This window comes from Gadus chalcogrammus, chromosome 1, assembly GCF_026213295.1.
Source record: "Gadus chalcogrammus isolate NIFS_2021 chromosome 1, NIFS_Gcha_1.0, whole genome shotgun sequence".
NCBI lineage: Eukaryota > Metazoa > Chordata > Actinopteri > Gadiformes > Gadidae > Gadus > Gadus chalcogrammus.
Window position 1 is genome coordinate 23148116 of NC_079412.1, and position 15000 is coordinate 23163115.

Here is a 15000-nt window from a genome sequence, read left to right on the forward strand (position 1 = left end):
TTATTGTTTTATACGAAAACTCTCGGTTCAAAGATAAAACATATGCTGGGGGGATCCACCCACCCGATCTGCGAAAGAATAATCACAAGCACAGAAATTAATATACGAAGGAGAGGAAACGGTCAGACAGAACGCACCTCTGTTACTAAACTGGTCAGACGACGCTGGTGATCACAGAGCTACGCTTATAAAACGGTAGAGAAAGACAATGATGAGCAGTGACCTACGTGTGCACACTTTCACTTTCACCGCGACTACCCCGAGGAAGCCCTGTTCAAACCACCCGAGACAGCCTCGCTGGTGAAACGCCGCTGCCTCGTGTCTCATTCCTTACTGATTGGAAACACGACGAAGCGGCCATCACCTGTAAAACACTAAAAATAACCAAACTGTTTATCGACTTGGACCGATCGTCACATTTTGTGGCGATAACATTTAAGAAGTTGTGAAAAAAAAGGGCAGGTGTGTGCGTGTGTCATTGTAGGTAAGTGTGTGTGTGTGAGAGAGTGTATAGTTGCAGGTGTGAGTGTGTGTATGTGTCTGTGTGTGTGTATTTGTAGGTATGGGTGAGGGGGGGGGAACTGAGGACAGGACGGTAGTGTGAAGAAGGAATAAAGGCTCCCGTCTTTACATGGCTGGCATTAGCTTGGAACAAAATGCCTCTAGCTAAACACTCAGCATGCAACAGCAGGGAGGGCGTTTGAAATGGCAAACACACAAAACTGGGCTGTTCGGAACCTTCTGCGTCCAAACCACCGGCTCATTAACCCAAGTTAGATCTTTGTCAAGCATTGGACCATTTCTGCCAGAATACATATTTATATACGTGTATATATTAGATATTATATTGAAGTATATCAGTGTTTTTGGGACAGTATTTGCTGTCATGACTACTCATTTTGATTTGAAGTTTTCTGGCCACACACTAGCAAACTTTATGAATACCTTCCAACACAAAATACGCAGTTCTGTGCGCCTGAAAGACTTTTAGAATATACATTTATATCAGCGATTTGTGCTTTGCATATCAGCCTGGCCTTGGCTGGGAATTCATTTATTTCTGGTTGTGGTCCGACGTTGTTCCAAAAAACTCCATCCGATCAGAGTGACTCTTCTCTCTTCGCTCTTGCTGAATCTTGCTCCAAGTAAACTAAACACAATACATTTCTCTTAATAGATTTTCAGTCAGCATTTCTGATTGCTCTGTAGATTGCTAAACTTTCCTCAGGCGGCACCATTGTCTTTATTTTAATTCACCAGACTACTGCAGTCCTTATTGTCATGAAATGAAACTTCTTCCCCAGAGAGCTTGGTGATCATTTTGTTCATTTTTTGGAAAGCAGAAGTTACTCGAGGATACTGTATACGTAAGATGATGCTATGATTCTCCCCCACGGGAACGTGAACAGAGCGAGGAGGAAGTCCATCCCCTCGCTACCGCGTGTCGGTTGCCCCCGACAACAGCGATCACGAGGGGAGTAGACCACGGCGACTGCGAGGTGCGCCATGTTGGCGTGCGCCGCTCTGTTAAGCACGCCGCTTTATTTTCCGTGACGCTCCCGTCTCACGCTGACGCCGTCATCATATCATCATCATCATCTTCATACTAGCGCGATCACATGATCCCGAATGCTGCCGGTCCACCAGATGGCGGTTTGTCACAAATCCCCCCCCTTCTCTCCCTCCCTCCCTCCCTCCCTCCCTCCCTCCCTCCCACAGAGGGGGAGGAGGAGGAAGAGGAGGGGGATGACGTGACGGAAAGACTGACTGTAGTAGAGAGACACACACACACACACACACACACACACACACACACACACACACACACACACACACACACACACCTCCTCACCCTGCTCTTAACCCCTTGGCCGTGGGCGTACTCACCACCAATCACATTATCAGGATCAAAATGTACTTGTGTTGTTCCGTAGAACGCATACATGAATATAAATACCCTTCACCCTGTGACACTGATAGATAACCTTGACTTATACACGTTTTAATAATACTTAGTTCTGAGACTTAGGGATCGTATTAGTTTCACTTCACTATCTTCTAAAATATGAAACTATTCATTTCTAGAAACGATGAATACCAATATACGGTAAGTATCACTGACTATGACAAGGCTTCTACTTTGCATACTCTATTTAAAATATGATACATATTTATGAGTACCAATGTTAGCATTGGTATTTGTTTATTATGACCATTATTTCATGGTGGTAACGTCCTTGCATTAACACGTTATATTACCATCAGTCCAATAACAGCGTTATGTACCATCAGAAGTGCCAGTACCACGTGACAGCACAGAGCTAGGTGATGAAGCTCGATCCCGTGGCAGACTGGGACGTAAGCCGACAGCGCTGTTAATTTGAAAGGGATTTCCGGGAGCTGTTTGGCTGTGAAAATACCTCTCCGCTTAGCAGAGACTAAAGACTGAGACTGAGGCAGTTTCATATTATCATATTATAAACCCAATATCATAAATCCAGCTACGCTAGGGCAGCCACTGCGTATTATTTGTCTCGGTCAAGCGGGACACAATCTCTGGTTCTTCCCTCAGGTCGTTATCGTCAGCGTTGCCGCTGTTGATAACGTTTCCACGTGTGCACCCACCTGCTGTTTACCACGATGGTATCCTGATAGAGGCGCTCGAACATGCAGATGTTCAGGTCGACGTTGGGCTGGGGCAGCCACACCGGGACGTCCAACGCCGCTCCTTTCACTCTGACGGGGATCTGGGGACGACATATCACGCACTTTATCGATACCGAACCTGGGACGCTTGGGGAAGGGATCCATGGGGCACACATCGAACACGGGCCATGTTTAGTGAGAGGGAGTCCTGCTCAGCAATCAGTGAGAACAATGTGATACTAAAATATTTAGAAAAGAGGGAGAACTCAATGGAAATGCATTCTCAATGCTGCCTGGTCGAGGAAATGGAATGCAGAACTAAAAATAATAGAGCGAGTTGTCATGGTTTCCAAAGGTTTTAGAAGGTTTGCCCACCTGGCTTACCAGCATGGACGCTAATGAAGTAGGTCTGAACCACAACCTGATGCAAACTACAGAGCCAACCTCTGATTGGTTTAAATACAAAGAGAATTTCAACCAATTAGACACTCATCTACTGCATAGCCTGTGTTTGGTTCTGCCAGAGAGGTTTGTTTATACTGTTTGGTTGGCTCCTCTTGAACCAGACTCACAGGTGAACAGGTCTCGTCGGAGAAGCGGATGTGGAAGTCCAGCCGGGCCTCCCCTGGAGAGGTGGGGGTGAAGAGGACCTCCAGAAGGACCTTGTCAAAAGGACCGATCGGCCCTGATCTCACCTGAGGGAGGGGAAGTCACAAAGCACAGAGAAAGGTACGGTGCTATTCAGAATCCTCGCTCCACTCTCTCTGACAATAACGAGAAGGATGAGGGACACATCTTTGGTGTGAACAACACAAACATTGACGGTCATTGACGGTGACAGATCTGTCAGTGGATTCAGCTTTTCTTTGTGTAATATGTGTGACAGACACAGTATCCGCCTTGTTTATACCTACAATAGGACCACATCTCCATCAGAAGGTATTCGCTTTATATTATTTCCGAGCTTCACTTTAGCTTCATTGCTATCTCCTACAACATGCTAATCCCAAGGGAGGGGGCATTCAAAACAAAAATAAATGAAATGGAAATAATTTATTTTAAACACAGAATCCAAATCAGTATAACAGCGGGCTTTAAAAGCCAGACGAGCCAACCCGCCATTTACCTGAAACCAGCCTCCATTCCCAAGAAATGTGAGCAGATCAATCAGAGTGACAATCACCGTGATGGCTGTCATCGCGCCAGTGCATGCAGAACTAGAACTATTACTCTCTCTCTCTCTCTCTCTCTCTCTCTCTCTCTCTCTCTCTCTCTCTCTCTCTCTCTCTCTCTCTCTCTCTCCCCCTCTCTCCCCCTCTCTCTCTCTCTCTCTCCCCCTCTCCCCCTCTCCCCCTCTCTCTCTCTCTCTCTCTCTCTCTCTCTCTCTCTCTCTCTCTCTCTCTCTATTACCCCCCCTACAGGGGCCTAATGAGCCCGCTACAAGCAATTCCACTGCCGGGCGTGAAACACTGGCAGCAGTAGCAGAGACGAGAAAAGAAGAGTAGAAAATGAGAGAGAGAGAGAGAGAGAGAGAGAGAGAGAGAGAGAGAGAGAGAGAGAGAGAGAGAGAGAGAGAGAGAGAGTGATAACAGCGCACACTAAATGCGATCGGTGTAATGTGTTTCTCTATGGGGTGGAACGGGATGTGGGATGTTTTCTTGCAGGATGCAACATGAGGGGCAATTAGGGTCCACAGATGTTTTCCGATGGCGCCGGCCAATCAACAACCAGCTTTCAACGTCTGGCACGATACAAAAACAGGAGATGTTGGAGATGTCTGCATCATTCTGGACCGTCAACCAGGTTAGCGGCCGCATTCGGGACAAACAGAGACACACGCAACGATTGCACACACCTTTTCGTTCCTCAGTGTGGGTTTTGTGACTCAAGACCCGTGACCCATATAAAGCGAGATTGGACATCAGATTCATGGGACAACTCTATGTCACATGCAATGCAATGCTGGCGTCTATGTATGTTCCTCTACCGCTCTGATGGCCTCGAATGACATACCCTGCTGTTCAGGCGCAGTAAAAGTAACAGATTTAATTGAATTGGCACTCCATATTTAAAGCCTACTTAAAGTTGACCACTGAGACTTTATGGTATCGGCAGTGAAACAGCGGTCCGTGTCTCTTCAAGCCCACTTTGGACCTGGGGCCGTCTGTCACAATCTGCCAGACAGGGTGCAGAATGGGACAGTGGCGGCGATGCTAAACGGTGGACGCAGTCCGGATGCTCTGGTTCTCCCTCGGTACCTCTCCTAAGCAGATGTCGCTGGTGTCGGCGGAGGTGTCCTCCTCCTCCTCCTCCTCCTCCTCCTCCTCCTCCTCCTCCTTCTCCTCTCCAAGGGGAGTAGCCTGCTCCTGGGGGTCCACCTCAGCAAAGCCAGCCCCCTCGGCAGACCCGGATCCAGGAGGTGGGTCAGACACCCGACCAGCTTCTGGACCTGATGCCTCTGACACAGCTACACACGCACACATGTGCCCACAGGAACACACAGACACAACAACAAATTGATGTTGAAGTATGGATAGAAATGTTCCTTCCTGATATCCATGCTAAAGATTTTTTGGGCTTGTGTGTGTGTGTATGTGCGTGTGCGCCTGTGTGCACATGTGTGTGTACCTGAAGATGACTGGTTCTGAGTCCTTGGCTCCTCAGGCTCTTGGGAAGTCTTGAAGGAGACACATAAATATGGTGTAAACCCAATACATAGTGTAGTAGCTAGACTCCCATCCAAAAGCCACTGGGTTCGATTCCGTCCGCAGCCTACCTGTAGAGACAGCTATCTGAATTCACTGTAAATTGCTCTTGATAAGAAATTCTGCTCCACTACTAAATATAACAAAAATATGAGTTCCCCAAACTCATGTGGCAATGCTGCAATCTAACTTTTGGATATTGTGTCTAATTCTCCAGATGAGAGCAGTCTGGTAAAGCAGTTGAACCATGAAATGCTCCCCTCCTGGAACAAAGAACTTACTTGAACACCCCCCCCCCCCCCACAGTCTGCTGTACAGGAGATAGATGGATCCAAATCGGCTCCGTTCACACAGAACAGAAGTCATAAGCGGTGTAGCTGTTTGATCTCACACAACCGTAGCCAAGGGGGGCCTTGTCATTTAGTGAGTGTGCCAACCTATGCGTGTCATTTGTATTTTGCGACTTCTAAGATTGAATCTTGTTCAGGTTCACTGTATTAACATTGAGAAAGAGAATAAAGTTGAACGAAAGGGAAAAGTCTAGACGAAAGGCTTGGAACGAAACGAGTATATCTTGGGCTGAGCTATAACCATTTTAAGCAATTATACTAAATCAAATGTTGCATAATTTTCTGCAACCCTAAACGTGAATTGTGCTGTCGCTGCCTCACACAACTAAGGTGACTCTTTCTAAACTAATCATGCAGTCTTGCGTTTACATATTTTACAATTGACTGTATTACAATGGACTGTTATTGTGAGGTAAGATGGAAGTTAGCATGAACACTCGTTGTTTTCGATTGATAAATACAACCCTTCCAGGAACGAGCCTTGGACAGGGAACACAGTGAACAGCCGTGACCTCCCCACCTGTTGCTGTGTCCCGGCGTCCTCAGTGGTGGAAGGCTGCTGTGAGGGTGGGCCAGGGCTACTCTCTGGTCTGCGATGCGCAGAGGCACGCGAGGAGGGCTCCAGGGTAAAATGGGTGCCCAGAGCCCCCCTGTTGATCAGGGTGAGGGTCCGGGAAATAGTCTGGCCCACCACGTGGGTGCCGAAGTCCAGCAGGTCGACGTCCACCTGGAGCTGAGGTGGAGAGAGGATGAGGTCCTCATTACAGACAAGACCAATAGCACAAGCTTTACTTGGTCTTTGGGTGGGTCGGCTGATACCGGCTGCATCCAGTGTATGGCCTTTACTGAGCAGTACTGCTCGGTTTATATGTTACATTTATATTTAAATTCTGCTTCACTGGGCCCTGATGTCAATTAATAGTCATTTTCAGGTGTCCATTGCCCACCTTTTGCAGTATTCTTAAATAGCACAATTTGAGAAGTTATCGATAAACAATAATGCTAAACTATATTACTTGTAGGTTTATAAGACATCAAATGAAATCACTCACTGAAAGAAATGAAATGAAATGTGTACATAATCTGTGTGTCTGTATAATGTGCCTTTTAATTCACCTTGTGGCCATCTTGGTTCCATCTTGGTTCTAGAAACAAGCTAGTTTCATAGAATGGAATCAGTTAACATAAACAGCCAACCAGCCAACCCGCCAGTTAACCGAAACCAGCATCCATTCAGAACTATTACTCTCTCCTCTCCCTCTCAATCTCTCTCTCCCTAGCCAACCAAGCCAGCTATCGTTTAGATCCAAGATGGCCAAAGGCAGTTAGACAGGAACTGGGCGTCTCTGTCCAGTGTCTGCTACTGACCTCACACTTCTTGGTGGTGCAGCTGACGGAGAGAGAGAAGGGTCCGGAGTTCGACTCAAACAGGACCTTTCCCTCCAGATCCTGGTTGATCTAGATTGATAGGACACAGAGGTCTGTGAATGCCCGCCGGCCACGTGGTACTGAACCAAACAAACAGGTTGTGTTTTGGAAGAGGAAAAACACGAGGCAGTCCACTTTTTAAAGTTAAGAGTTGATAAAAAAACAAACTGCATGTATTAAAGAACATCAGAAAACATTTTCTGCTCCATTTTCCTGTTCTTAATCTCATCCTGTGTAACAACTATCCTTGTTAGTTGTTACACAGTTGGAGGCAGTGCTCCCCATATGATATCCTTTCGAAGATAGCAATATTGCAGAGGAAAAACCTCCTACATACATACAGTCTCTGATAGTTGAAGTTTTTGGTTAAGGATTATAATGATGATTTTAATGATGAGTGTTGTGACCAAGAGGAGTGCCTTGTGAGAGATGGCGAGACGATGAATGGGTATGACATCACACAGCTGAGGAGGACTGACCATGGGGTGAAACACAGCCTGCAGGTCACATGACATTCCGGCTGACATCGCCCCCGGAGGATTGAAGCTGAGCGACAGATGAAAGGAAAACGTCACCAACATTACCTCATCGATTACGAAACACCACCTCTGTTCAGCAGACTACGTTGAGTTGTAAGGGTGTGTGATTCACCCCGGGAAGGTTCTGGGTTTAAACCCTGATGCCTGAAGTGTACCCATGGGCATCCCTGAACCACATTCCCTCACGCCCTACCTGCTCTTTAAGGATCTGTATCTAGAAACTGTTCCCAGTAAGTCACTTTGCTAAATGCCTGAATAGTAAACACAAGCAATGGCAGTTGTGCAACGCTGGAGGTGAAGTCGGTGTGAAAGCCAGCGTTTATTATAAGGTACAGTTTGCAGGGACATCCATTAGAGGAAATGAAAAAAAAAGAAAGAAAATCCTTCCTGACCAACTCAGAGTAAACAATGTCAGGGAAGAATACTGTGGAGGAAGGCAGCACACATCAAATCGTGATGGGTTGTGTGTGTGTGTGTGTGTGTGTGTGTGTGTGTGTGTGTGTGTGTGTGTGTGTGTGTGTGTGTGTGTGTGTGTGTGTGTGTGTGTGTGTGTGTGTGTGTGTGTGTGTGTGTGTGTGCGCACAAAGGTCTGTTCACGGCTGCACCCCCACAGTTGTTTGCAGCAATACCGTGGAAACCCAACCAGAGGGATGAACATGATATCCATAGCAACGGGCAAACCAGAATCGCCCCTGCAGTGAGAGGGAGGGGGAGAGAGAGAGCGAGAGAGAGAGAGAGAGAGAGAGAGAGAGAGAGAGAGAGAGAGAGAGAGAGAGAGAGAGAGAGAGAGAGAGAGAGAGGAAGAGTACACTCAGAGGAAGAGAGCAGCCAGTGAAACAGCAGGGTCAGGGGTGAAAGATGAAGCTGGATTTGCACATCGCAGTGTAAACCTGCCCGCTGCAGTAATGGGAAATGTGAGCCTGCCTCATTTTTTCATTGTTTTTGTGTGCCAGCTCCAACTACGGGCCACAGTCTGTATACATAATCAGTTAGGCTGTTCAGTATCTACTGATTCCCGTCCGGTGGTGTGCACTCAACACCCCGTTTAAAGCACACTTTGTGCTTTCATCCAAGTCTCTCCACAGACAAAAAGGTTGTTTGGATGCTCCAAAAATAAAAAATTATAATAATCGTTCATGCCATTGCAACCGGGAGAAAACAACTCACAATAGAGACGATCATACAGTAAGAAGAAAGACGATAGACAACAGAAGATTGAAGATAGAAAGAAAGACAGGCCGATTGATAAATAGATAAAGATACAAACAGATAGTTAAATAATAGAATATGCATGATGCCAGCCTAGTAGCTAGTATCAGAGGCAGAATGAGCAGCACACTGAATTATTTCCAGACACGGTGTGTGGGCGTACCACAGTGTTTTTTTTTAGAATATCAAGCTGGTTTTTCTTGCAAAAAAAAAGTACCTTTTTAACAACAGATAGAAACAAGTGGAACCTGTCAGAAATAAAGAAGCTATCACTTGATCCCAATGGCAATAAACACGTTATAATTGTATAACGCTTTGCATAGCCGATGAGGGAAAGACATTTCAACTGTATCGAAGTTGCGTCCAATAATTCTGCATGCCACGTTCATGCATCTCATCTTCTCTATTATTTCTTCTATTCCTAAAAGATGCAACTATTTAAAAAGGTTTTGTCCAAAAGGCAACACAGTGGGCCGTGTTTACTTGTGGACTCTGAGTTCCCCTGGAGAGCTGGAGAACGTGAGGCTCCACGCAGAACTCTGAGCGAGGTGCGGGGTGAGCCGATCGATAGCAACCACAGAGCTTCAGTAGGCGGGAGGCTGTTTAAAATGCAACCGCTCAGAAAACGATTGGAAAACACAAGAGGCACGAGGCTCCCGATATAGACAAGCAACGTTACCACCTGTACTTTCATATCACAGCTATTTTTGTGGTATGCCTTGGTGAATTCATACAGCATGTTCTGTGTCCTATAAATAACTGACGATACTAACGATGTTATCACATGGTATCTTAGTTAATACGTAGGAGCAAGTGTTATAAAGCTGACACTAAAGGTTTCTTTTAATGTTGTGTCTATGTCTTTTGTAAGTATAAAGAAGTGGATGCATGGACGGGCGGTTCATTTTCACAGGGTAGTCTTCCTTGTTGCCTGGTGATAGAGCTCTCTGTTAGTTTGGCTTGGTGCACTGAGACATGGGGGTGGTGTTTCCTCTGGTTACACTATACTACACGTCTATGTTTAGTGCCATTGGTGCCAGCGTTTTGGACGGTCAAGGACGGTCATCTGGAGCGGGTTGGAAGAGCTCCCAGCCGCAGTGGGCTGGTTGGCAGTCCTAGGGAACGTCCTGAGAGCTCGCAACCAATTAATACGCTTCATAGGAGACCGCCTCCTCCGGCGCCGTCTCCTCCTCAACCTCCACCACAGCCACTTCCTGCTCCTTCCATCACCAACACCTCCACCACCATCACCAAGACCTCCACCACCATCACCTCCACCACCAACTCCTCCACCACGCTGTTACAGCAGGTCCTACCATCATCTGCACGCCTTTATTCAGCACAAAATAAAGAGAAGGAAATAAAGAGAGCAGTTCACCTGGGAGTTAAGATGGAGTGAGCACGAGGAGTAAAACAATGAGAGAAAGCCCATCAGAGAGGGCTATATAGAGTGCTTTAAATGAGGCCATACATCCACCGGTGCAGTAAGCTACAGCTACGCTACGCCACAGCTCCAGGATGGGGCCCGTGAGCACACCAGCGCTAACTGATGCAGTGTTCAGTTAAAGATCGCGATCGCTCGCCCATCGACATACATTGAATCAATGGCCACTTAGAGCTCAACAGAGCTAAAACTCGCTCGTGCTAACTGCCTCCTGTTCCAGTGCAGTGCCGCAATGCAGAAGGCGACTTTGACGGATGAGTTTTATTTATACCGGCTCTGTATTCCATCGCACGCGTCATATGTGCTCTAGCATCAACAAAGTGGACGGAGATATTGCTTAGGATGAGGCCAATGGAACCAGCAGCGAGGTGCTCGTGTGAGTTCTGAGGTGGCTTCACCAGGGAGCACAGCGCTGCATTTCACCCCTCCCATGACAGTCAGTCAGCCTATTATTTTTAATGCTGGGTTCGCCTCGAATCGGTGTGCAGGAGGTTGAAAGAAAAACACAGCAACATAGACACGCATAAGGCCACACACTCTGACACACGCATGTACACACACCCACAAACCACACAAATACACACACACACACACACTGCTTCGACGGAATGCTCTTGTCAACCAGGGCTGGCAAGCCTGAGCTGCCTTGTGGCACATCCTAGCAGGGGGGAGATACAGCAGCCTGTTCGGTTCACACACACACACACACACACAAACACACACACACACAGACAAACGCACACACACACACACACACACACACACACACACACACACACACACACACACACACACACACACACACACAGACACACACACACGCACACGCACACCGAAACCCACATGTACGCACACACACCCAAACAAACACACACACCCACACACACGCCATGCTACGCTAGGGATGAGGGGGAAGAGAGAGTCATTTTTAGCTTAGTGGGGTGGGTGGGAGGGGGGGGATTGTTGCAGAAGCCCAAAATGAGGCTCCAGGTCCAAGTCTCTGTGTCCCCCTGCTGGGTCCCACGGTCACCCCTTCTGCCCCCACAGTGTGCCTGGGAGATGAAGAGAACACTAGTGGGCGGGGGTGGGTGGGGTTGGGGGTGGGGGGGCTGATTGCGACGGTGGTCTATTAGTCTAACTAGGTCGATTGGGGGGAGACCCAAGACGTTTATCCTCGGGCCATGGCTATTAGACTGTGATGAGACGGTGGGGGGGGGGGAGAGAGAACATGGGGGGGCGGGGGGGGCGAGGTCTGGGGACAGATATGATCCACATGGTTTGTGCTATTATGGAACGTTTAAAAATACCTCAAGGTGACATAGAAGCTTCATCTGATGATTAGGTTGATGATGATGGTGGTGATGATGATGACGATGACGGTGAGGAGGATGATTAAGATAAATAATAATAATAGCAGGATTCTCGAGACCTCTCAAGAGTCTCTGCCGTTGCGTAAGACCAGAGAGTCAGCCCCCGAGTGAGTAGGTGCTCACTTGTATGCTTATAGCTGCTTTGTGGGGGCGGGCATAGTCAAGTGGGCCGGGTTGTAAGAATGCATGCGTGAAAGGTTCTGGGTTTGATGTCCTCATCTTGGCTAAATGGCCCCTCCTCGGGCATATGACCCCCCCACCTGCCTCAGGATGACTGGTCTCGGAGTGACCTGTAGGATATGCCTTGGTTGGCAGGCGCTCCTCAGTAGTGTGTGAGTGTGTACTACAGCTTGACGACGGTTGCTAGGGGAGCTCCGTTAGGGTGTCCACCTCAGCGACTGTAGCTTAGGAACAGAGGAGAGAGAGGAGCGCACGCAGAGCCAAGTGTCTCTCCGTGTCTTATTGTCAATAAAGGCACATGCTAATCCGACTGTGCTAATAATAGGATTATATGCTTTCGTCTTCATTAGAAATTGTTTGTGTATACAAACATAAGGAAAATGCATTGATATCCAACCTTCAACTATTAACTGGAGTGGACCTAAATGATAGGCGTTCCATAGGGTTTGCATTTGTGAGCAGACATGTGTGTTGTGAATCTATTTAGGTCCCAAATATGACCCAAAAGAAAGAGAAGGAGAGAAAGTCAGAGAACGTAAAAGAGGGAAAGATTGAGAGAGAAGGAGAAAGAGAGAAGAAGAGAAGGAGATATTGAAAAAGAGAGCACGACTGAGAGTGAGAGAGAGAGACAGGGAGAGTGAGAGAGACAGACAGACAGAGAGAGAGAGCCCATGAGAGAGAGAGAGCCAACATTGCTATAACAGTGAGTGACTCACTATCCTGAGTGTGCATGGGGAGAGGAGAGATCTCAGTGATTGCAGCTGGTATAAACAGTATGTATGCTTCCTTTTGTTTACCATCACCTCATTTTCTTTTGACATCTGACGGGAGTGAGACTGAAAACTGCTGTATTCTTAAACACACACACAGGCCAGCACACACACCCCTAAGACCCCTTTTCGGTACCATCAGAGCGCCAGACCAGCTGTTCCAGCCCAACGTGTTCCACGCCACTCAGAGCTCACCTGATGGAGAGGAACTCTGTGAGGTGAGCGGACACTCCCAGGAGCCTGCAGTGGTTAGTGGCGTAGCCGGCGTTGGTCAGGACCACCTTCTTCCTGTACGTCTTGCCCACCTCAAAGTCCTGCAACAAGGCATTTGGTGATCAGTAGCACGAGATGATGATGCTGCCATCAGCAAGCGCTAATACACCAGTTAGCATTCAGGAGTATTAGCATTCGTTAGCATTCCGGGAGTTTTTCCTTGCCCTTTCAGAGGGCCGATGGCATTAGAGGGGGTTGCGTGTGATGTGGGCCTGTGAAGCCCGTTGAGATGGTTTCTGGGATTAAGGGCTAGACACATTAAAGTTGACATATTATACCACCAGGTGTGAGTGTGATTAGCCTTTACAAGTCTTTTTGAAAACCGGACTCTTCTGACACCGCAAGTGGGCGTGGCCACCTAGATGTATGCTGGAAAGATCAGTCTACCAGCCTACCCAGTGGACTGTAACAAACGTTGCTCATCTATCCGTCATACATCAAGGTGGACACGCCCACCTCTGATGTCAGAAGAGGCAGTATTCAAGACGGCTTGTAACGGCTAATCACACTCACACCTGGCGGTATAATACGTCACCTTCACATCGACCTGACTGGCGAATCAGAGAGGGCTAAGATACCAGCGGTGCGAAGAGACGCTGCTTTGTTTTTGTCAGAGCAGAAGCTATCGGTGGCGTACCTTAAAGTGGATGGGCTCCGGTCTGCTGATAAAGGGCGGCCCCTTCGGTTCTCTCCCACACACCGCCCTTCTGCTGGGCCTGGCGCTGGGCGCGCTGGTGGGCCGGCTGGGCTTCAGAGCAGGCTGTCCCGGCACCGCTGACCTGGCCGCCCCCAGCTGCCACTCGACCACAGCGTCTCCCCCGGGGGACTTCTGTCACCATGAGGGAGATCCATAGATGGTTGTCTGACTCTCAAGTACCACATTAACAATCCTTGGGTGGGTGCGGCAGGCGGGATAGGCACATCTCGGAATCAAATTGGTCTCTGCACAACCATGCCCTTGGTTTTGAGTTGTGGCGTGACATATAGATACGTATCAGTGTGTCGGTATGGTGTCTGAAGAGCACTGCAGGGCCTGGAAGCGAAAACACCTGACCAGAAGCTCCTAGCCGAAGTAGCGGTCAAAGGGAGGACTCCCGAATGGAGCTGCCCAGTGTCCATGCAGTGGTCTAGCAGTTCCCCTCATGACGCCTTTTAATTAGCCAGCAGCTGCTCTGAGCAAATCTCCATCTCGCCCAGCTCCCCATCCCACATTCACCAGGGGGTGGAGCCTCACACAGGCATTGCCTGGCGCCACTGCCTGTTCAAAGCTGATTATAAACAACATTGTCAATCAGCATTAGAACAATATGGATTATAGGTGAAATGATGAGATTTAGAATGATGACAGCATCAGCCTTTGGGCTCTCCAGCAACAATCAACCGTGTTTGCGTGTTACTGTGCACGTGCGCACGTTTGTGTGCGTGTGCACGTTTTTGTGCTTGCGTGCACGTGTGTGTGCTTGTGTGTACTTTGGGTGCTTGGCAGGTACAGTATTTTGACAACCTCACCAAGGACTGAGACAGGTTTGGGCTTCTACTTCCCCCCCCCCCACCCCCCCCTCCACCGGACCCATCCATCCCCCACACAAACACACACACACAAACACGCATGTGCACACACAGCTACACACACACACAGGCCTGCAGAATCCCAGGTTGACGGGCATCTTATCAAGAAGAGGGCTGCTTTTGCAGAGCTCTGCGTTTGTAGAACTTTGGCCTGCGCAGCTCTAAAAGCTACCCTTCTGGGAGGGCTGCAGTGCCTTCTGGGTAGGCTGGCACGCATCGCTGGGGAAGACAGGAAGCAACGACGGGGGGGGGGGGGGGGGGAGGAACTGGATCACGCTGCAAAGTGGGCCGGCGCAGCTAATTTTTTCTTCTTCTCCGTTAAAAAAAGGAGGACACATGGACACTCCCATCCAGCGAGGAAACGTTCACAAACGCACCGTGTGCAGTGCATCAAAGTTCGAGCCCAGTCGAGAATCCTACTGATGTGGCGCACACACGTGAAACTGCTTATCAAGAGCAACAGCATGTTCACAGGAGACGGTGGTGGAACGTTACGCTATGACACCGTCTGTGTTAA

At 48.3% G+C, this 15000-nt stretch overlaps 1 protein-coding gene across 1 annotated transcript in view; it reads right to left on the reverse strand.

Moving 5' to 3' along the window:
* cfap74 (cilia and flagella associated protein 74) overlaps window positions 1–15000 on the reverse strand; it is a 44561-nt gene that overhangs the window by 22549 nt on the left and 7012 nt on the right. Inside the window, exons 9-18 of the mRNA XM_056593609.1 lie at window positions 13552–13743; window positions 12837–12955; window positions 7609–7675; window positions 7070–7159; window positions 6222–6434; window positions 5275–5323; window positions 5007–5113; window positions 4905–4961; window positions 3219–3341; window positions 2626–2747 (exon numbers count right to left, since the gene is read on the reverse strand). Coding sequence (XP_056449584.1) covers window positions 2626–2747; window positions 3219–3341; window positions 4905–4961; window positions 5007–5113; window positions 5275–5323; window positions 6222–6434; window positions 7070–7159; window positions 7609–7675; window positions 12837–12955; window positions 13552–13743 — 1139 coding nt within the window. The remainder of the gene's footprint in view (window positions 1–2625; window positions 2748–3218; window positions 3342–4904; window positions 4962–5006; window positions 5114–5274; window positions 5324–6221; window positions 6435–7069; window positions 7160–7608; window positions 7676–12836; window positions 12956–13551; window positions 13744–15000) is intronic.